Genomic DNA, 22,422 nt, shown 5'->3' with positions numbered 1-22,422 from the left:
CACTGACAACTACCTAAGTAATTTGCCTTAGTAACAATTCATCCAAACCAGAAGCAAGAGGGAATTTAAATTAATTGCCTAAGATTATGCATGTCAATTTTATGATGAATAGATGGTACTGAATTCCATGAAATAATTTAGTACATAAGAGTCTATTAGCTAGTTAGAAACCATGACCCCATTTGACAGTTATGGACCAGCATAGCATCTAATCTATATTATTTGATTTGTATACCCTTTATGATCTAACTGGATCCCATAATGTCAAAAATCATACCTATCACATTGAATTATAACACATTAAGAATACAGGATTGGAAAATCGGATATTTTTGTCTCAAGAGTGAGCTTGGTTAGGATATTTACAGTGAAAGAGATTCTGCTTATTGCATTAAAAAAATCCAGAACCCATCTCCAAGTGCTTTTAAAATTAAATGGAGCATGTAATAATAATTTTAAACTACTTTAGTTGGCTTTTCCCTACAGTCTTCAAAAAACCAAAAAAATTAGTCATCCTTTATTTGTATTTTTATGAATCAAATGTAAGTATATGGCTTCTATCATTCTGTGCATATTTGTTTGCTGACAAAATTTAGATGAGCAGATCATTTAAAACTGTATCATGCTTCTAAATCACACACCAACTATGGTTACCTGTGATGGAAGAAGAAAAGTGTTGTTTCTACATAAAAATGTGGTAGCAAAAAGAAACACGTGCCTGAATTTACTCTAATTTGCTCATTCAAAAAAACCCCAATGGCTCTTCAGGACAAAGTAATATGTGAATGCATTACATACTTACAGAAGTTAACTGCAGAGCTTTCATTTAGCAAAGCATAGCTTAAAGCTATTACCATTATGTGTGATGTTTTTAACATCTCATGCTTTATTCCAGAACCTCTGGCTTTTCAAGGTCTATTTGTGTTTGGACAAAAACATGCACATGAAAGAAGTAGAGATGGATATGAAAGCTGATTTAGGAGTCAATCAATATAATAATTAATAATTTTAACAATATGTATGTGAAACAGCAATCTCTAAAGACACCATCATCAAATGAAATACGTATTTGAAGTTATGCATGACATTTCTAGGCAATGTATGTTCTTTTTCTGACAGGTTGTATGAAACTTGCAGGGGAGGATGCTCAGTTCCCCATATTCTGTTTAGAATGGACACATCCCCATAGCAAGCTACTCTCAGGGACCTTTCTGCTCCCGCAGAGAAGCAGGCAGAATGTTGTACCAGCCTTGGAGTTCTCTTCAGTGTCCTCTGCATGTAGAGCTTGCAGGGGCAACTTTTGTTCAGGATTCAGCTCCAACACACAGGACCTGTGTTTGCACTTTCACAATTTGTTGTGCTGTAGAACCTCATACCCTCGTGCTAGTGTGGTAATTTACAATACAGCTGCCTGTCAGGCAGGTTTGGCACCCACAGAGGTGTGTGCACAATTGCAGGGAGAGGCACAGAGAGCTGCTGTTCTTTGTCCCAGAGCACACCCACACCTGTAAAGGCTGGACAAGTGTGACAAGTTCGCATTTTCCAGCAGATAACCTGAAATCCCTAACACAAAGTAACCCTTTCCAGGAATTCTGCAAGGGATCAAGAACTCAGTGTCCTGAAAATATCACCAAAGTCTAATCACTTAGTCCCAAGTTTAATGAAGTCTTTAGGCCCAAACTTGCCATTAATTTAAATGGGAAATCAATGGGAAGTTAGAAGCCTAAATGCTTTCTTGAATCAAGGCCTCCAGGCTCAATTGAGATTCCCACAGTGATCACTATAAAAAATTCCGTTAAAGCTCAGGCTTGTGTTAATCATTTCCATATCTGTCTGTGGACCTACCTGGTTCATTTAAAACATTTATATTATGTGTTTTAAAAGGGACTAAAAGTGATACTTTCAAGGCATCTAAGGTACAGTTAGACACCTAACTTTGAGTAAGATGTAAAATATATTCCAAAATCCTTCCCCTGCCTACCTGCATTTCCAAGTACATATCTACAGCAAAAGATGGCACTAGTGATTGAAATGCCAAAATTCTATATTATACTTTCTCTCCACTTCAAAACCATTTCTTTGGAATTTCTGTCTTAAATACAACCAAGAATTTGAAGAGTTATTGCAATAATTTTTCTGACCTCTCTGTCTGGTATCAGTCCAAGATGTTTGGATAATTGGCCTGTGAACTTTTCCAATAGACTAATTTAAAGATGCTAAGGAATTCAGGAAAAAATTGCTAGTTTTAAAGTTTTTTCACTAGCAAATCTAATCAATATAGATAGATGAATAATTAATTCTAAATAATATATCCTGGTTTGTTACTTTAATCCTACTAAGTAATTATTCAGTTTTATCTTACAGTATTCCCCAGCTCATACTAACTGCCTTGACTTAAACAATTCACTATGGGCCAAAGCTTGATTGCACTGAAGTCAATGGCAAAAATCCCATTTTCTCCAGTGACAACAGCATTTAACCCTGAGGAACTGACCTTAAGGTTAATTAAATGTTTGAGAAAACCTGAGGTGATTTATAGTTTCATGCTGAAAGCAAGAAAACTTCACAGTTTTGTTAGGTTTTGATGTAAAACAAGATAAAACCTAGTGCTCTCAAGCTGAGTTTCCCTTTCAGTTTTTATTTTCTTTTAAAATCCAAAACTGAGAGAAACTCAGGTTGAGTGAAATGCACTGTGTGGATTGCAACTTTTTTTTTTTTTTTTCTTCTTAAGAACCTGCACCCCACCCTGAAAGTTTGTACACCTTTGCTTCTGTGATCTTCTTCCTACATCCTACTAATAATGAAACTCTTTATTAGAGGTTTGTTTTCATGGTGCCTTTTTACTGGAAGTATTGCAAGCAGTGCTGGTCATATTTCTTCAGTGTGCATATAAACAGTTATGAGAGAAGTAAAAAAGAAAGCCTTCTGTATACACATTTCATGGAATGAACAGCATTAGTTAAGGAATGTTATATACTTGATTTGATTAATGAGTTTTAGGGAGATTATTTCTCAGCTTGATTCATGTGCTTAAGGACTGTAAAGTAATTTAGAATCTAATTGCAATGTTTTCCAGAATTTTATGTTGCTTACATTATCCTTACAGAATACAGAATACAGAAATTCCAATCCATCCTCTACATAGTTCTTTGATATACAGTAGCATAATTCATTTTACTAGAAGGTAGCTAGATTACACATGCAAGTATGTTATTCATTTGAAGATATTAAACTTTCTTCTGTATATGTTGATAAAAATATCCAGTATCAATATGTTAATATACAGATTTCTCAAAGTCCACTGTACAGTTCTGCTATTTAATAAAGGCAGAGAAAGACTTTTCCACTGTAATTGCATATAGAATACTAGAATTTGTATATAAAAATAATGGTAATTTTTCCTTTTCATTTCCTCTGCTAGTATTTATTCTGATAGAAGCTGAATTTGTATCTGAGTGTTGAAAAGGCACTGCTATATGCAGAGTCAGTAGGTGGGAAGGAGAATTAAGGGAAGCATTTATCAGAAGCCGTACAAAAACCCAACAAACACAGAAATCATCGGAAGCTGTGACAGCAAAGAGATCAAGCTGAAAGGAAGCTGTGATGTAGAATCGAAAGTGCACAGAGTTCAAGACTTGATAACTTCATGATGAATTCCATGAAGGGACTCTTTCATAACAAAAAGAAGCAGAAAGAATTTAAACCAGCTCAGAGCTGCATGACTCAGCTGCTCTAACAGTAATCTGATCTTTGTCCTGATAGCAAAATGCTGAGTCGGAGAAAGTGCTCAAGAACTGCTGGAACATCTCAGCTCTCTGAAGCTCTCTGTTGCTTGCCCATGCTTTAACACCACTGCTGCCTTCTTCATATGTGATAAAAAAGGTTGGAATTTTTTCCTTTATTTCTCTGACCAGGAGCTGGCAGACTGAAATTATAACCACAGACCCTAAAATAGACAGAAGGAAGATCTTATCAGTGAGTAAGGTGTAGAAACCCACAAGAGAAAAGGTAATGAGCCCTCATCTTTTAGACCATTGTTTTATCTCTTGTTTCTGTGTGTCTACATCTGACTGGTATTTTATATATTACTTTTTCCTGCTACAGGACATTTTTCATGTTCTGTGCTTTCACTTTGCCTTGGATTACTGCCCTATAATAGGAAAAAAATATATATTTTAAGGGGAATTTTCTGAAACCTAAACACTTAGAGCGAACTTTTCTGCACTTAATGTCCTAGATGATGTAGAACTGAGACCAAGGTAGTCGGAGTAAACCTGCTTTTTGTAGAGACCAGAACTGTTTGCTTTCTTGACTGTATGTCCACTATTTCAACTTGAAGAAGGTTAAAGTCAGAACATTTAAAAGAGTCTCTCAGAGTCATGAGTTTCTCTTTTCTCATTCTTACTTGGGGCTGACAGGGGATTTTTTTTGCCTGCTGCAAATTCCACACCTGTTTCCAGAAACTTCAGTTTCCTGGATTTTTGGGGGGATCTATCAGTGTGCAATATCTGTCCTGGTTTGCATGCTTATGCTGTGCTATGTGTTATCTATGTGTTAGGCTTGCCACAATAGCTGAAGAGGAAGTTCTGAATGTTAAGAATTGATCAATGGCAAATAATGTCCTTTGAAAAGGACAGCTTGATGGGGTGAAGTATCAAAATTAGCTTCTTCATTTACAATCTGTTGAAAGCCAACAACTTTTTGCTTTTTGAAAACGTCATCAGAAGATAGTTTTTCTCTATTTTATTCTCTACTATAAGCACAGATGCTACAGAGGATCTAGAACAGGCTTAAAGATTTTCCTTCACTGAAGATAAATCATTAGTGGTATTTTTGGATAGCATCTATTGTATGATGTGAAAATAGGATGCCTCAATAAGATACAGCATAGTGACCACACCAATTGTCATCACCAGTAATTACCACAAAACAAGGCAAGAGGTAGAAGAGTAAGAATTCTTTTGCTTAGAATATTGACAACTAAAGTATCATTACTGAGCCTCTTGAAATTTACTCTCCCTAGAATCTAAATGCTCTGTACTCCTGTCTTCCTTTCTTTCTTCTGGATTTTTTTCTCTGTTATTATGTAGCACTAAAATTTGGCTCACAGGTTGAAATCCACAGTTTTCAAGGAATTGGAAGTTTATCTGTGCATTATTAGGTATTTACAAGCTAACGGTAAAATTTTTGCATATATTTGGATATTAGGAAAAGAGAAGAACTCCAGGTTTCATCTTGTTACAATCCAGTATTGAAGCCTACATTTGATATACACACAGTAGATGTGTTGGAATACAGAACTGGGCAATGTATTTCACATTATTTTACACTCCTTTCCCCAGAAAAGTAAACAAACACACTGAACCATCTTTGCATCTTTAAAAAGACATTGGGGAATCATTATATGGTTCCAGGTGTTCACTGCTAATGACTGCACTGAATTAGGGAATAAACATTTCAAGTTTGTTTTATTTTACTTTATGCAGATTTGTAAATTAGTGTGTTTCTTAGATATGTTGTGCTAGATTATTATGAGCCAATGAAAGGACACAGGAGTATTTCTTAACAGAATTTGTTATTGTAAGTCCCTAGACTGCATTAGGCCCACAGGTGATGTTATGAAGTATCCAAACCAGAATGGAAAATGGATGAGAGTTTTGGCCTTGGATAATTTAGGGACTATTTAAAAATCCTGTTATGGGAACCTTTCTACTTGCTCTGTGTCGATTGCAGGATTAAGTTGTGTCAGTTCAGTAGAAAAGTATGAAAAATTCAGTTTGTATGAGTTTCCAGAAGAATAGTCCAGCTTCTGTTTGTTTTTTGAGTATATAAAAAATTGGGTCTATAAGAGTTTTATAGTCCTGGGGATGGGCAAATCACAGCTGATCAGGCAGATAAATCTTTGGGTTTGATATATTACACAATGAAAGCACTAAATCTGTGAAAAATCTGCCTTTTGGTCTCCAGATTTTGGCCCTCAGTACTGAGCAGCAAATTAAAAATCTGCCAATTTTGTTGGCAGATGGGGAACCCCTCCCCATTTGGAGGTACCGCAATCAAGTGGATTTTTAACTGGTGCAGCACATCTTTATTTACAACTTGTAAAGTGTGTTTTCTTCTAAAACTTTCCATGTGATACAGCTCATTATATTACACTTATAAAATCTCACCAAACCCTTATGAATTAAAAGATAATTAGTGGTTCAAAACATAGAAGACATTAGGCCAGAAGTGTCAAAAATGTCATGAAAGACCATAAATCATAGTATACTTGCATTGATCCCTCATATAGTTAGTTTTTAAATCATCTCTTTAACACCTTGTAAATGTACAAACAACTATGTACCCAAGGGAAACTTTAATATGTTTTTTATACATATTTTAATTTCATCTCAAAGTACTGGCTGCATAAAAATTAAGTCAGACTCACAAAACCTCATTGATTTCCTCTGGATAAAACCCATCTGTCCAAACTAATTTAGAACCTTTTTGAAGCTGTAAAGTTAGTCATGCAACACTGAGGTCATTATGGACATCCTGTACTGTAGGAACTCTAGTGTAATTTTAAGAAGGTAATTTTGTTATATTTACTGTATTTAAATACAGTGCTACTTTTAAGGAACAAAAGCCTTACTGTGTAACTGTATTGAAAGTAAACCAGAAGCTGTGAAAAGTGAGATCTGTTCTTTTCCTTGTGATTAATGCACCTTTCTGCCAAAATTGAAACTTCTTAACTGAGCTCATTTAATACAAAGTAAACGAATTCTGCTCTTTGGATTTGATCCGCTGGCTAAGCTCTATAGATAAGGGTCTAACAGTGAATAGCTTTCATTCTAAACAAAGGATGTTTTGATAGAAAGGTCAGAGCTAAGGTCTTTTATATTGTGATAACAGGAAAGGGAAATGACATATTAATGGCAATTCATGCCATGGTGGTCTGCTGAACATGGTGGATCCAAAAGAAAAAGGAAAAAAAAAAAGGCTGCAGTGCTATTTTTTAAGGACATCAGTTTTTAATTGGTCTTATTTTGAATGACAATTTCTTTCATTACAGTTGGCAAGACAGCAATGCCAAAATGTACAACACTACTGCCACAGGGAAGATTGAAAAAAATTGTGTGTATTGATCTGGATTCTGCCCTCGAACATTTTGCTGCCAACCAGAATATTAAGCAGGCTTAGCCCTTGTGAGTCACACTTGTAACAAATGATGATCTGTAGCTAATTTTTATAATGTGATAGACTTTAATTACATGCTGAATCACTTGAATAGGGCAAATAAGTTTAAATTAAGAGGTTCTCACTGTGGCTCAGGACACGTACATCAAGATGCATGCTTTATGTGCAGTGTTAGTGATCTGGGGAGCAGGGTTTGCATAGCAGAACAGAAAGCACTGAGTTTTAAAATATTTCTGCACATTACAAAAGATCTCTGAACTATCATGCAGGACTGATTCTACCACAGAAATCTTTGTTCTGGAATAAACAAAATGATGTGATTTGGCAAGGCAGTCACTCCAGTGAAGACACTTAAAGCAGTTCTTCCACTCCCCTTCCCACCCTCCCAGCCCCCTCCCCTTGGGGCAGGCTGCTTTATCTAGAGCCAGCTGATGTTATCTCTAATGCCAGCAGCTTTTTACATATCCACGTTGAGTCCAACAATTTCATGACATAGGATGATAGTGTAGATTCCCACGTTACCTAACCAAGTCTGAATTAAATAGCATTTCTTTTATGCTTAATAGAGTATCAGCACAGAGAACAGCAGGATCAAGTATTTGAGAAGCAGTGTAGGATGACAGCACAATAGTACATTTTTCCAGTTCATGTCTCATATCTCCAAAGGGAAAACTTCTCTTTGCCTGCTTCCCTGCCTTCTCCCTTGAGATGCATTTCCTGGTAGTCAGTCTCTTTGCATGTCAGGCTGCAGCTGAACTGGAGATGTCATGCCCTGTGACCATAGCCAAGCACTGTAACCACATTCTCCTTTTCTAAGCTACCACGGCACAAACAATGCCATTATATTTGCTTGTAAAGGTCTGTCAGGCACTTTGATGACAGCAGATAATTCTGAAGAGCATCACATAGGAAGGATACGAGAAACCAAACAACCCCCGCTACACTCATGTCTGCTATTTAAACAACCTTCCACCCCCAGACAGAAAATTAGAACCAGGCTCATTCCTTCAGACTGGGATGTTGCATCCCATCTCTCTGGATAATTCCTATGAGTACACAAGCCCATGTTAGACATGCTTTGTCATGCCATGTCATCTGGAAGCAGCTCTGGGAAAGAGTTCTTTTATAAAAAAAGCAGCACACAACAGATTTAAGCTCCAGCAGAGAAATACAGGAACTCTAAAAATGTTGCTTACTCAGTAGAGAAAGTGTGTGCCCCTAGGTCCTGTAGTGTGAAGGTAGTTACACACCCAGGGTGCACATCAGGGTAATGTGAGCCTGCTTAGGCAAGCATTAGACTATCAAATAATTAATTCCTCCTTTCCTCCATCAGAATATTCCTTTGTCCATTCCCTTGTCTTAGTGCATCCCAGCATGAGAGCTATATATTATTCCTCTAGGCAGTGAAAATATAGGACCTTGGACCAATCCCTTTTCCTGATCCTTGATGAAATCCCAAATCAATCTTGAGTCATGATCAACCTCCTCTCCTCATTTCCTGTCCTCCCAGCTGATAATTCTCAAATATCTCAAATATTAGGTAGTGCCATCTATTCACACAGTTTACCAGCTACCCCACCAAGAAAAGAAAATATCTGCTTAAAAATTATTTTCCTTGACATCTTTCTACTGCTGTATTTGATCCTATTTGCCCAAAGCACATGGCGTCTCCCTGTCTTTCTTGCTATATCTTACAGTGGTGTGGAAAATTTATTTCAAATGGTTCTTGCTTGGGTAGTCAAACAGTTACTCTACCAAAGTGTGGTTGCAATGTACATGTTTATCTTTTTTCTCAATGACACTAAATGATACCTGAAAAAATAAGATATCAGCTAACATTTTGTTTTAGGGAAAGCTTTTAAATGAAGAAAAATCTGTATACTAGTGAAATATATGCAAGTGTGACATCACTTTGAAAATTTTTTAAGTTATAAAATAATAAACAGCTCTTTATGAGATAGTTAAATTTTGTTAGATTTTAATGTAGCCATGAAATGAAAACAGTTTCCCATTTTGTAGTGTGTTACCAAGTAGTAGTAACTTCTTTCAAAATCAAATTTCTCCCTTTTAATAGGTAGCTATTTAAGTACCATGGAAACAAGGCAGTAGTGTTTTCTAAATGTTTAGGAGTTCTCTGAATTTTTTTCAGCTCTCATTACAAATACGTAATTTTGCTCCTGCATCTGAGCAATCATGCTTCAAAAAATAAACCTGATATGATGGGGTTTTACCAGTGACAAAGTTCATGAAAATAAATTGTAACTGCTTTTATTTTCTACTTAAAATTTGATTCTGAGAACAACATACTTGGGAAATATGATTTGAGACATGACTTTACTGTCAAATAACTTCTTGAATGACTGCCACAATTGCAAATTATTGTGTGGTTGTAGGTGACATCAGAGACAAGATTGCTGTGAAATTCAGTGTGTTTGTGCATGTAGTGCTTCCTGTGTTCTAGAAGATGGAATAGACATCTTTGGAAACCACGCTGCTCTTGACTGAGCTGCTAATTGTACAAGACTGATTTGGATCGATATGCTTAAATGATGGACAATTTGTTCTTCTAGGGTTCCACTTCACTCTGTAAACTGGAAAAGAGTTCAAGCAGAGCTCAAGGGACATGTAAGTAAAATTCTGTTACATAGAAGACTAGATTTAGTCCTCAGACCTGGCCCTGTCACTTAGAGGTAGCAATCTTGCTCATCAAGTCACTTTGCAAGTACAAGCCTGGATTTCTTCAGCAGTTTTTTCCACTAGCAAAGTTTCTACTCTTAATCTTTTTCTTAATATTAAAAGAAAAAAAATCCATTAGTAAAATTAATAATGAAGGAGCAATGCGCTTGAAGCAAATGTGTCCAGAAATTACTTTTATTTTTTCTGAATAATGAAAAAAAAGGGTGAATTCTTATCCCATCTTATTTTTTTGCTGTCATAACACTCTGTAAAATTCTTGCTTTATGCTGTCCTACTCAGTGTTTAATCTTTTCTGTCTCTGAGGAGGTAGCTCATCATATAAAAGGAGAACACATTGGAAAAATACAATTGTTCCCTATGTTCTCCAAAAAGTCTTGTTATGCAAGGTCCTCTTCTAAAATGCATCTGTCACACTCTATGAAACATTTATATGGCCTCTGTTTTCATATCTCACTGTCCTAATGCTTCCCAGGATATAGCTGTGAAACAAGAAGGTACTACTGTCTCTGTTATGGTGAGGGGAAATTAAAGTACAAAGAGCCTACGTGAATTGGCAAAATCACAAAAGAGGCCAATGGGGGAGCAGGAAATTGAATACCAGCCTTATAGCTCAGCCAGTGTGTCAGCCTTCTCTTTGAAAAGAATAAATGGTCCTGGAACTACTGAATGGTTATTGAAATCAATATACAAGAAATAAATAGGAGTTTTTTTTCTATTATTTTGCATCTGAGATAATGTTTATATTTCAAATTTCAAAACTGATGTACTTTCAAAGAACAAAAAATAGGCAGATCAAGCAGAGTGAGTGAAATATTTCAATGCCATAGAATTCTGAAGAAATCAATCTAAATCACAGTCAGATGCATAAACTTATGTAATTTATGTGACTGTATACACACACACACACACATATTCGATTTCAGAAGAGTTATCTCACTTCTGATTTTATTGTTAAAGACATTTTCTGTCAAGGCAAGACAAAAACAAGCTCCAAATTTTTGTACATCTTGCTGATAAAATATGCCTTCTTGTCCCATGTTAGTCAATACATCAGGCATATCTTACATAACTTTATTTCTATTACATAATTGATTTCTATTTTTATTGATTTGATTCTCACAATTGAAAACCCCAGAGTTTTTAGAAATATATTCAGTATCAACTATCTTTCCAGTTTTAAACTACAAATGTACCTGCTAATATTGCATGTTCTTGCATCTTGATTCAACAACCTTATTTTAGTGCATCAAGGTTCTGAAATGCTGAAACAAAAATCAAGAAGCCAGAACATGGCATATTTCTGTATGATATTCAATGCTAATTATTAGCTATGTCAAGGAGGCCTGGAGTTATAATAGTGAAGTCATTCGCCTGACTGTTTATAACCTATTCTTTAACTGCAGTGTAGCATTAAAGAGTCAACTACTCCCATTTTCTACTCAGGTGGAGACATATATGACCAAACAGAAATTCTATATGCTGGTTTTCCTGAGATTTTGCTCAGCTGTTCACTACATTTTGGAAACCACGATTACTAAATTGTTTGCTAAATTCATTATAAAGTTTAATGCATTAGAGAAATATACTTTGCCAAGAATTATATTTAACAGGGATGAGCCTATGTCCTAACAATAGAATTGGTGCAAAGGAGGAAAGAGAATTTAGGAGTAGAGAACTTCCTACTATGAAATGGAGTCACTAGAAACAAAAGAAAAAAATCTATACTTTTCCTTACCCAGGTTTTACTTTTATGGCTCAAATCAGAAATAAAGATAGATGAAATCTTAACATCTTTGCAATGAAAATGTTTTGAAACTTTATTAGAATTTCATCTTCCTATCTTTTTGGGCCATTTATCATCTAGTTCATTTCAGTCAATGACAGCTCTATAGTGATCTCCTATTGATGTGAAAAGAGCTTTTTTTCCAGTGTCATGTCACTCAAACCATCTATTTTTATGCTTCCTTAAACTTGTTTATTAAAACATATGAATTTTAAGGCTCTGTAAAATAATCAGCATCTTTCTGAATCAGCTTATTCTGTTCTCTTATTCTGTAAGGTGTTCTTATGCACCTTAACTTTTGAGACATTATTTTATGTGAAAATTTTACATGTCGTGAGTTACTGCTGTAAATTGAGAATGAATTTTCCAATTAAGCAGAACCTTTTAGTGTTGCAAAATACCAGTAACTTTAGCAGCCATGTATATTTGATGTCAAGAAAAAGGAAGAGGATTAAGACTTGGAATAATTAGTACTGGAAACTAATCTTCATTCTGAATTCTGGAGGAAATGAATGGGTGAGTTTTTTAGAGAGACTTTTAATCACTCCTTTTATAAATAGTAAGTCTCTTCATCTCCTCTGCTTAAAAACTTTTTTTTTTCTTTTCAGACATTTCCTTTCCTTTCAGACTTTGAACTGGTTCTTCTAGTCCTAGAAATGGACATTTTAAACACACAAATAAAATCTAATGTCTTTGAAAAAACCCCTGAATGTGAAACAATTACTTTAACAAAATGTGTGATACTCACTCTAAGGTTGAGAACAAATTAATGTGTGCAATGGACATCACCCCAGCCCAGTGCCAGTGAATGAACCAGCAATCCCTGAAGCAAAATTCATGGCTTTTTAAAAATTTTAGCAAAGTGCTGTAACAAGTTGGATTTTTGAATTAGGCTTGTAAGGGATACATCAGTATTGCCTGAGCCTTGGAGCTCTGTATATTGTTCAGCTCCGTGGTAAGACACTTGGATAGAGGATGGAGAGGGTATGATAGACCATAACAAATTTAGATAATTTCTGACATTCAGAATGATGAGCAGCTCAGTGGTAGCTGTTTAGGCAGGCAGATATTCCATTCAGTTTTATTTTATCTTAGAAAGGCAATGTGTATCTGATAGCAGACACTTGGCATCATCACTGATAATGCGTTGATCTATTCAGGGTGAGAAATTACCAGAAATGGTTTAATGTCTTTAACACAAAAATGAGGAAGTGTCAGAGCTTTTAGAAATGTATGTAAATTTTGAATTACCCAATTTTCAATCTACAAATACTTTTATTTACAGGAATAATTCCATCTGCCAATGTGCTAGAAGAATAGTTACTTTTTTCCCTCAGTGCTATTCATCTCATTGTAATAAAAAGCACTTCCACCCCTACAGATCAACACTGATATCATATCACTGGTAATAGAAGATACTTCTGAATCATATGGAAGATCAGTATAATCGAAAATCAATGACCTAAACTGAGGCTGGTTGTTCTGTAATGTGGTTTATGTAATTTGATAATGCCAATCCTAATGGAGTTAAATATAATCCATCGAAATTTCAGGATGCAAGGGTCAATAGGGAGTGCAATGCTTCACTTCCCAGCAATTACCACTTATTACTGGGGCAGTGCTTTTGCTTTGCTGTTCTGCTTGCCTCAATAAATAATATTTGGAGACCCTGCAGCTGCAGTCAATAGAGTATAGTTTTATTGTCACAGCTTCATAGTCAGATCAATACCAACTCTTCTGAGACATGGGAGAGAACCACCACACGCCACTCTAATGAAACCATGTGTTTTTATGATTCTGAAATTATACATTTTATTCATTGCTCATGCTTAATGTCACTGTTGCTTTTAATAGGCCCCTTTTGACTAAACTTTTATGTGCCCTTCACATGACATTTATGTGTACAAAGAAAGGGAATTTGTGTTCTTAAAATGAGTTATAGTGAACCAAAATTGCAAACATTTCCTGATTTTTTTTGTCATGTCGAGTTCAGTTACAACATTTCCCTACACTGCTGTTGCAGGATTTGAGAATAAACTAGAAAATAATAAAAGTGTCTAAGTGGACCTCATGCTGCCATTTAAAATCCACTGAAGCACAATGTAAACTTCACTCAGGAGTGTGATTCTGCATTGGTTAAAAAACCCGATCATTTTAAAATATGTCCAAATATTATCTGCATCTTTATGAAAATTTACATGTTACAGCTTACTCTGAAAACATTGGACTCAGTTTGGCTGTGCAATTCTAAAAGCTCAAAAGGGTTTAAAGTATGAAGTTCCATCAAAGGAACCTGGGCTCAATTCAGGAAGATTTAAGATGCAAGTTAAAGTCTCTTGTGTGAACACCAGTAGTTATGTGAATAAGCATCAGGGAGTAGCATCATTCCATGGAAACAATTTTCTTTACAATTATTTTTCAACTATTACTTGTATTTTTTACATCTCATGCCAGTAATGATTTGTCACAGGATGATAGAAATAAGATGATCAGTCATTTCCATTGGGTTAACATAGACTTCTTTCAAGGAATGCTTTGGAAACACCAAAAGCTCAATTTTTGCTGCTGTTAAAAATCCCAGAAGGTGTATAGACACTGAAAGTCTGTTTAATGATTTAAAGTCAGGTAAAAAAGGTGGGGAAGGATTTCAACATCTCTTTAAAACAGAGACCCTCTTTCCAACACCTTCAGGAGGGAGTTTTCCTTTGCAGTAGCATAAATATTTATAACACTCACCACCACCTGCACAATCATCCCCATAAACTGATATGCTCTCATAACTACTGGTAATGAAATGTGTTTTACACTACAAGCCTTTGGCAATGTGTCTGTGCAGCACAGACTTTATCAAAACAAGAGCACCAGCAAGCTCCAGCCACTGCTGTGGCACAGCCACTGGCTATTTTGAGGTGTTTTCCTTCCCAAACACGCATCCCACGTGCACATATATATGTACACAAAACTAGAGGAAGCAGTGTTGCTGCCTTAGAAACAGAGTCTTGAGATTCAGGTTTTATTCCTATTTTTTTCCCACTGATTTATGGTTAGACTTTTGGGAACTTTATCTGAAGTTGCCACTTGAAAAATGGAATATACCTGATTATTTTCTCTGCTTTGAGATTAATGAATGAAAAGTGGCATGTATGATGTAAATACTTAGTGAACAACATTTATATTTGTAGGTTTCCAGGCTTTTAAATAACTATTTTGGAGCAGAACATGTATAGTTACCTCATTGTAGAGTAACTGATTGTTCTGTTTGGGACACCTAAGTTACCAAAGCAAAGTTACTTAACTACTTCAGCAACAATTTGGGACAGCTTCCAACTTTTAATGATTCTAGAACAATTATGAATTTGAATAATAATGTCAAACCAGAAAAATTACAATTAATAAATGTCTTAATTTCAAATCTCTCCAGAAGGTATAATTAGCTAAAATCATGTCTGAGATCCAAAATTTTGTTTATCGTGTCTGAGCAATCTTTGTGGTTTTTTTGGTCTTTATCCAGATTCATATAGTTTCAAAACCTTATAAAGGAGTAAGTAAGATAGAGTTCCAGACTTGCAATAAAATTTTGGCAGAAGAGACATTCATCTTTATGTCCAACTGTAAAAATCCTCTCATTGTATATGTATATATATAAAAAGGCAGCTAGTTTTGCACACTGAGGACATAATCTGGATAAAGACCATACCATAATAAAAGCTGATCTCACTGAATACAATAGAAGTCTCTTCCACTGAATGCAATGGATATTGGATAGGGTCCTAAAGGAAAATGAAGGCATTAATCCAATGAGGCACTTAAACATGAGAATAGTCTCACTTAAATCTCATTGAAAGCCTCTTAGTTTTGATTTCAGCAGGATTATTTGCAGGATGAGCAACGACTCTTATGATCAGGGATAACAGAACAAGGCCTCTGGTGCCATACACCTGGAGCAGACCTTTGTGTCGAGGAATGCAGAGTCTGCTCCTCATCTTTGAGTGGCTGAAGCAGAGCTGAGGAGGAGCTGCCCAGCCAGGGGATGGGGTGAGTGTCACACGTCCCCAGTGCCTTCCCAGGAGGGACTGATCCCTGTGCTACATCCTGCACAGGGTGGGGCTGTTCCCAGCCTCCCACCACCATGTTGGTTCTGCTGCTGAACCTGTTGGGCCATTCAGACATATTATGAATGTCTTGGGTGCTGATTCCATGCCAAAGAGCACCCAAGAAATTTAAATGTGTTTGACTTCTGCCAAATGTAGACCTTCAGACCATATTTGTAACAATTTTCTGAGTGCATGATTGGGAATTTTTGTATGATAGAACAAGTTGTATTTCAGCAAGATCACACATGATGGCAGATGGGAGGATATTGTTTGGTTATAAATTTGTAATGGTGAACAGGAAAGCACAGCTTATACCAACATAAAAATACTCCATACTGTAAAATCTAAGAGTTGGATATTATTGTAAATTTCAAATCTTTTTTTTTAAAGAATTCCAAGGAAAAACCAAGTTATTCCTTACTTATCAAGAGAAGTGCACACAGTATGTGTAGAGATTAAAACTATGCAGTACTTTCTCTTTAAATTGTCATATATAGGCATTGATTATTCAGTGAAAACGGAACAGCTAGAAAAGTTCTGCTTTGACAGTCCTTGTATCCTTGACAGACAAATCTTACAGGTGGAAGAAACTTAAAATGAGATTACATATTAATTGCTGAGAAGAATCCAAGAGCAGAACAGGTACATTTCTGTGTGATTTTTATAATTAATCACTTGACAAATGAGATGACTGTTGAGTACAGAAGTTGTACCAGTATTTTTTCCTAATAGAAATCTTTTTAGGTGGAGACATGCTCATATATTTTATGATGAAATGGTATTGAAAATGGCTATGCCTTGGGAAATGAATGGAATCTTATATTGTCACTGAACATATTGAAAGTCACTAAGGACTATAAGTTAACTCCTTATCGTTCTCATTTGGAATGTGTCAAAGCATCACTAGAACGAGATAATTCATTAGGATCCAGTGCAGTTAAGCGCCTCATAAAGTTAATATTCAGCACTTGCATTTTCAGCACTTTCACTTCAGTCAGTTTTAGGCATGTTGTTTAATCCAAACTGGTGATGACACAATTATTTCATTTTTCCTTGTGTCAGTGTGAGATAGTAATATTTTTCTTTATTGAATGTTTTCCAATAGTCAGAGTGTTTAGTCGTGTTACAGCACAACAGAGCAACAACTGAAAACACACCATTCCCATGGGGGAGCACATGGCATTTATGAAAGAACCAGAACTTTCAGGCCTTTTCCTTAGTCTTCCAAGAAATAATTTCTCTCTTCTGCTTTACAAAAAAATGCAATATGGGACTGGGGAAAAAATCCTTTTTTAATAGTTATTCAATTTATGTTTAGCTATGTAAGGGATTTACAGATTTTCCATGATTTTCATAATAGACACCAGAAAATAGGCTGCAGTTCTTCTCTTATTTATCCATACAGTACATAGAAGACAAGAAAATACCATCACACCAGTAAAGTCTAAGTTATATGCTACTGTCTTACCTTTCTTCCTCAAAATGAAAATATTTTGACAATGAAGTGATATCTAGGTTTCCTAGATTTTGTTTTAGTGAGTATTGCCACAATCCACTTCATCATTTTCCCTGTAAAACTTAACCCCCCCGCCCCCCAAACTTCCTTTTAAAAACAGACAATAGTTCTGATCTTTATATTGTCTTTTTATGATGCAAAAAATGAAAAAAAGAGAATATCTTAATATTTATTAAATGCTAGCATATGATTTAATTTAGATTAAAAGAATGACTAACAGTGTTATTGAAGTAATCATGGTGTAAAAATATGTGTGGGAATATTTCTAGTAAGAAGAAATTTTTTTTGGCACTTTTGTTTTAGACTACCGTAGTTTTTAATTTTATCAATTGCCTAAAAAAAGATATTGTCACTTCTTAAAGATCCTATTATGAAGAACTGATAATATAATAATGATGATAAAGTATCTTTGAAATGTTTTTATCTAGAATTTTGTAAAATTGTGATGTTTGAAAAGAAATAGAATTATAATATTATCTAAAGTCCATTGTAATTATTGCTTGAAGTCACAGACAATTACATATGATTTGAGGGTGTGCATTTACACCAGTTCTGGAATTAATTCATGCATTGGTTGTTTTATGTATACTTTGTGATTCTGTTCAGTGTCACAAAATATATTGAAAACTCTTAACACCTTTTAAAACTCGATTCACTTCTGATGCAATAACAGAGATTGGTCCAATAAAGTAGAATGAAAATCTATTTGTGAACCTTTTTGCTGAAGTATATTAAAAAAAAAATCTCCTGTTATTTGAGCTTACCTTATAAAATGTTTACATGCCATTAAATAGTACTAACATCTCCTGTGTAAATTAAATGGGCTGTGATGTTCCCTATGTCCTAAAGAGCAGTAGTACTTGAGGCTATAAAAATACCTTCATGTAATAAATCAAATGCTCTGCTCCTAAAACTGGAATTATAAAAATAAAGGGACAAAATCCCAGCCTAATTAGCTTGTCTGTACAAGCATTGCTCTGCAAGCACTATAAACAAAAGTATGTTTAAACTACACTAGTTCTGACCACTCAGCATATTTTAAGAGCTAGTACCTGGTGCAGGAGGGAGAATTTACTTGTCAGAATAATTTTGAGAAATAATTTTAAAGTATGTGTGCTAGTTTGTTAAAGATTTTCCCATCCATGTAAATAAAAGGTAGTTGGTAACACATTTTGACAGTATAGAATTTTGACACAGTGCTCTAAATTCAAAGGGGAGGCAGGGAGTTGAAGTTGATCCTTTTAATACTGACTTAAAATATTTGCTTTCATCCATTTGCTCATGTGTATGTGTAAGACAGCCTAACCTGGCATGAAGGCAGGTACAAATGTTAGTCTGAACTATAAACCTTTTTTTTCTCAGTTTGCATGTTTCTGCATGCCATGATAGTTTCTATCTTTGTTACATTCCACTGAACCTTTTGCAAATGAAGTTTTCCAGTACGAGACTTAGCCAAAGCTTTCTGTTTTCATTTAATTTCAGTTTTTTCAATTACAACAAAATTGTCTGCTACAAAACTGAAATTTAGGTGAGAGCTGAAAGAATTGTTTCAGTGAGGAATAGCTGCTTTATAAGGCTTCTTTTTTTAACATTGAAACATAATTGGATATTAATTGAATCTATATGCAATAGGTACTATGAATATGACATGCCTTATGGTTTAGGTCTCATCTAGACTGATCCTTAAATGAGTATTTATTCATTATATCTCCACAAATTGTAGCATTACAACTGTTCCCATGTGTGTCAGTAGTTGGCATAACCAAGTGCTGGGAGGCTGCAGCCTGCACTACTCTCCATTTCCTTGAAGATGAGCACACAAGTGCTCCAGATACAAAGCCAGCTTGTATTAGCATCCAAGAAAAATAAACTTGAGCATGTAATTCTTTAATGATACAAAAAGATTAAAGAGGTTGAAAGCAAATCTCCCCTCTGCCCACCAGGGCTTTGTAGAATCTCTCCCTGCTGCTTTCCCACCCAGCAGCATTGGTGCCCCTGGGGGGTGTAAAGATCCCAGTGGGGACCCCCTGTGATCCACAGACCCCTCATCCTTGTCCCTCCATCCCCTGCAGGCCTGGGAGGCCTTCCCTGGCTGACAGTCCTGCTGTGGGGTGTCCTTTGGGGCTGGCACTGCCCTGGCACCTGTGTCCCCACACCCTGGTGGCACTGACCCCAAACAACCCAATCCTCCTTTTCATGGACTTCCCTCACAGGCCCCAAACACTTTTGTCTTTCCCCAGGGCCCACAGTAAATTACAGACAAACAGAGGCAGCCTGAATGTCCTGGCACTGATGTGGGGCTCTCTGCTGGCCCTGCCGAGGCTGAGGCACTGCTGTGGTGGTGAGCTGACCCCTCTGTGTTCCGGGGTGGCCATGAGGCCCTGGGCTGGGCTCTGTGCTCACAGCAGGGCACGGAGCCAGTGGGCCGGGACACAGCTGGAGGCCAAGGGCACAGCTGGAGGCTGGGGAAAGCCTTGGGAAAGTGATGCTTTGTGCTTTTTGTGCTTTGTTCTTCTGGGCAGCCCGTCCGTGTGGGCACTGGGGACCAGGCCTCAGCAGGGCTCGTGGGGAGCGCTGGGGATGCCCTGGAGCCCATCCCCTGGAGCCCACCATCCCCTGGAGACACCATCCCCTGGAGCCCACCATCCCCTGGAGACACCATCCCCTGGAGCCCACCATCCCCTGCAGCCCACCATCCCCTGCAGCCCACCATCCCCTGGAGCCCACCATCCCCTGCAGCCCACCATCCCCTGCAGCCCACCATCCCCTGCAGCCCATCCCCTGCAGCCCACCATCCCCTGCAGCCCATCCCCTGCAGCCCACCATCCCCTGCAGCCCACCATCCCCTGGAGCCCACCATCCCCTGGAGCCCACCATCCCCTGGAGACACCATCCCCTGGAGCCCACCATCCCCTGCAGCCCATCATCCCCTGGAGCCCACCATCCCCTGCAGCCCACCATCCCCTGCAGCCCACCATCCCCTGGAGACACCATCCCCTGCAGCCCACCATCCCCTGGAGCCCACCATCCCCTGGAGCCCACCATCCCCTGGAGCCCACCATCCCCTGGAGACACCATCCCCTGGAGACACCATCCCCTGCAGCCCACCATCCCCTGGAGCCCATCATCCCCTGGAGCCCACCATCCCCTGGAGCCCACCATCCCCTGGAGCCCACCATCCCCTGGAGACACCATCCCCTGCAGCCCACCATCCCCTGCAGCCCACCATCCCCTGCAGCCCACCATCCCCTGCAGCCCATCCCCTGGAGCCCATCCCCTGCAGCCCATCATCCCCTGGAGCCCACCATCCCCTGGAGCCCAGCATCCCCTGCAGCCCAGCATCCCCTGCAGCCCAGCATCCCCTGCAGCCCACCATCCCCTGGAGCCCATCATCCCCTGGAGCCCATCCCCTGCAGCAGGTGTGATTCAGTGCAGGGGCTCCCTGGGATGCAGCACATGTTGAAGTTTGACAAGCACCAGGTGAATATAGCTGGCTTACTGCTGGTTTTCTTGTATGCATTTTGTTGGGTACATAAACTTTGTGTGAGGTGTGCCCTGCTGTTTATGCCCATGCCAAAAAGTGTCTTTGTTTTTAAAAGAGAAAAGAAAAAGCAGGGTGACTGTGTAAATGGGCTTTTGGGGTCTGTGCTGACAGGTTTTCACAAGGTTTTTTTCGGGTGCTTTTGTACTGCCAGCCCAGTTAGAAGTTGAAGTTAGTTCAATGAACTTCCCTTTCCAAAATAGAGTACAAGAACAGATAGATGTGCATTGCAGTTCTAAATTGCTGTATCTTTAAAAGGTACTCTTAATGCACATGAATAAAAGAATTTATAACTATAAATTAATATTCTGATATCATGAAAATTTTGAGGTCTTAATATATTTCACATGTGTAAAATGCTAATTTTACCATCAGCGAGTACTGATTTACTTGTAAGCAAGCTGTGTTTATCTCTGCATAGTGATGTTATTTGTCCCATAGCCTGCAGTGTGTGTACCCTGCTGCCCTAGCCCAGAGCTGCCTATGAGCTGCGAGAGGCAGGAGGGGCTGCAGGGCTGTGCAGGCAGAAGCCAGGTAGGGCCAGGCAGGGAGAGGGGAAAAGGTTAGGCCTTTTGGCAGCTAATCAAATCTGGGTGGATTAATTGTATCATGACACTTTGACACATAATTTAATTGTATGTTTATAAGTGCACAGGCAACTGCTGTAGTTATGTTGTGAGTAGTGCTCTCAGTGTTTGCTTTGAATTCATTGATATTTTCAAATAAATCTGAGTGGAATAATGTACTTCTCTGAGATAATTAAGTTGCTTTTACCTTGGAAATCATTATGTGGGAGAATAGATGGAGTCATAACTCTTGAGGTAACTTCAGAACTGCCTTCTTGTTGTCCTACTTGGCCCGATGCATGTGTGTGTGATGGTAAGTACAGTTGGTGAAAGGCATTATTAAATTTCACAAGTGAAATGTGTGTCTTGGATGACCTGAATAACAGAAACCAGAGGAAATAACGTGTAGGAAAGCATGGAAAAGTGAAGAGGTCTTTGATCATGAGGGAGGTGGAGATGAGGAAGGGGCATAATGCTCTGTGTTATGAGGTGCAGCTGGGTATGTGAGAGCAGAGTGAGGTCTGTGGCAGCACACCTTGGCTTCTGTATGGTGATAGTGTTCTTCTTGTATGCCTGAATACACAGTGGTGCTTGATAATTTTAATGACTTGTTACATGATGCTGCAAATGTGATTCTTGATTAACTTACGTGCCCCAGTGCTGAGTTGTAGTTACAGTCTTTCCTGTACATTTTCCATTGGAGCAAAGCCGAGTATTTGGGTTGAATTATGGATGAAATGTTGCTAGCCAGTTCATTTCTAGTTCACTAGAGGAAACCTGAGATGTCATCAAATGTGTATTTCTTAATAGGAAGCCACATATTATTTTCAGGCAAATTAAATTTTAATGTTACCAAAAAATTTTGATCTGTCCTTTACAGAAAATTATACTCTTGTATTGTTGGATGGGTTCTGGGAATGTGTATTGATGCAGGGATCTCAATTATTTTAATTCCATGACACTATCAGGAGCAAGCCTATGACTATAATAATGCAATTCTCTTTAACACAGTCTGTAAAAATGCATTGATTTTATAGCTCCCCAAA

At 37.7% G+C, this 22,422-nt stretch overlaps 1 protein-coding gene across 1 annotated transcript; it reads left to right on the top strand.

Annotated features, from left to right (window-relative positions):
* The first annotated feature begins 12,634 nt into the window (after window positions 1-12,634).
* LOC136561427 (uncharacterized) lies at window positions 12,635-20,694 on the top strand. Its single transcript, XM_066557723.1, has 2 exons — window positions 12,635-12,643; window positions 19,792-20,694. Exons 1-2 carry the CDS (start codon window positions 12,635-12,637, stop codon window positions 20,692-20,694), a joined length of 912 nt encoding a protein of 303 aa, XP_066413820.1.
* The last annotated feature ends 1,728 nt before the right edge of the window (window positions 20,695-22,422 follow it).

This window comes from Molothrus aeneus, chromosome 11 (genome assembly GCF_037042795.1).
Source record: "Molothrus aeneus isolate 106 chromosome 11, BPBGC_Maene_1.0, whole genome shotgun sequence".
Taxonomy (NCBI): domain Eukaryota; kingdom Metazoa; phylum Chordata; class Aves; order Passeriformes; family Icteridae; genus Molothrus; species Molothrus aeneus.
Note: the sequence above shows the minus strand (reverse complement) of the source record. Positions and strands in the feature narration are given on the sequence as shown.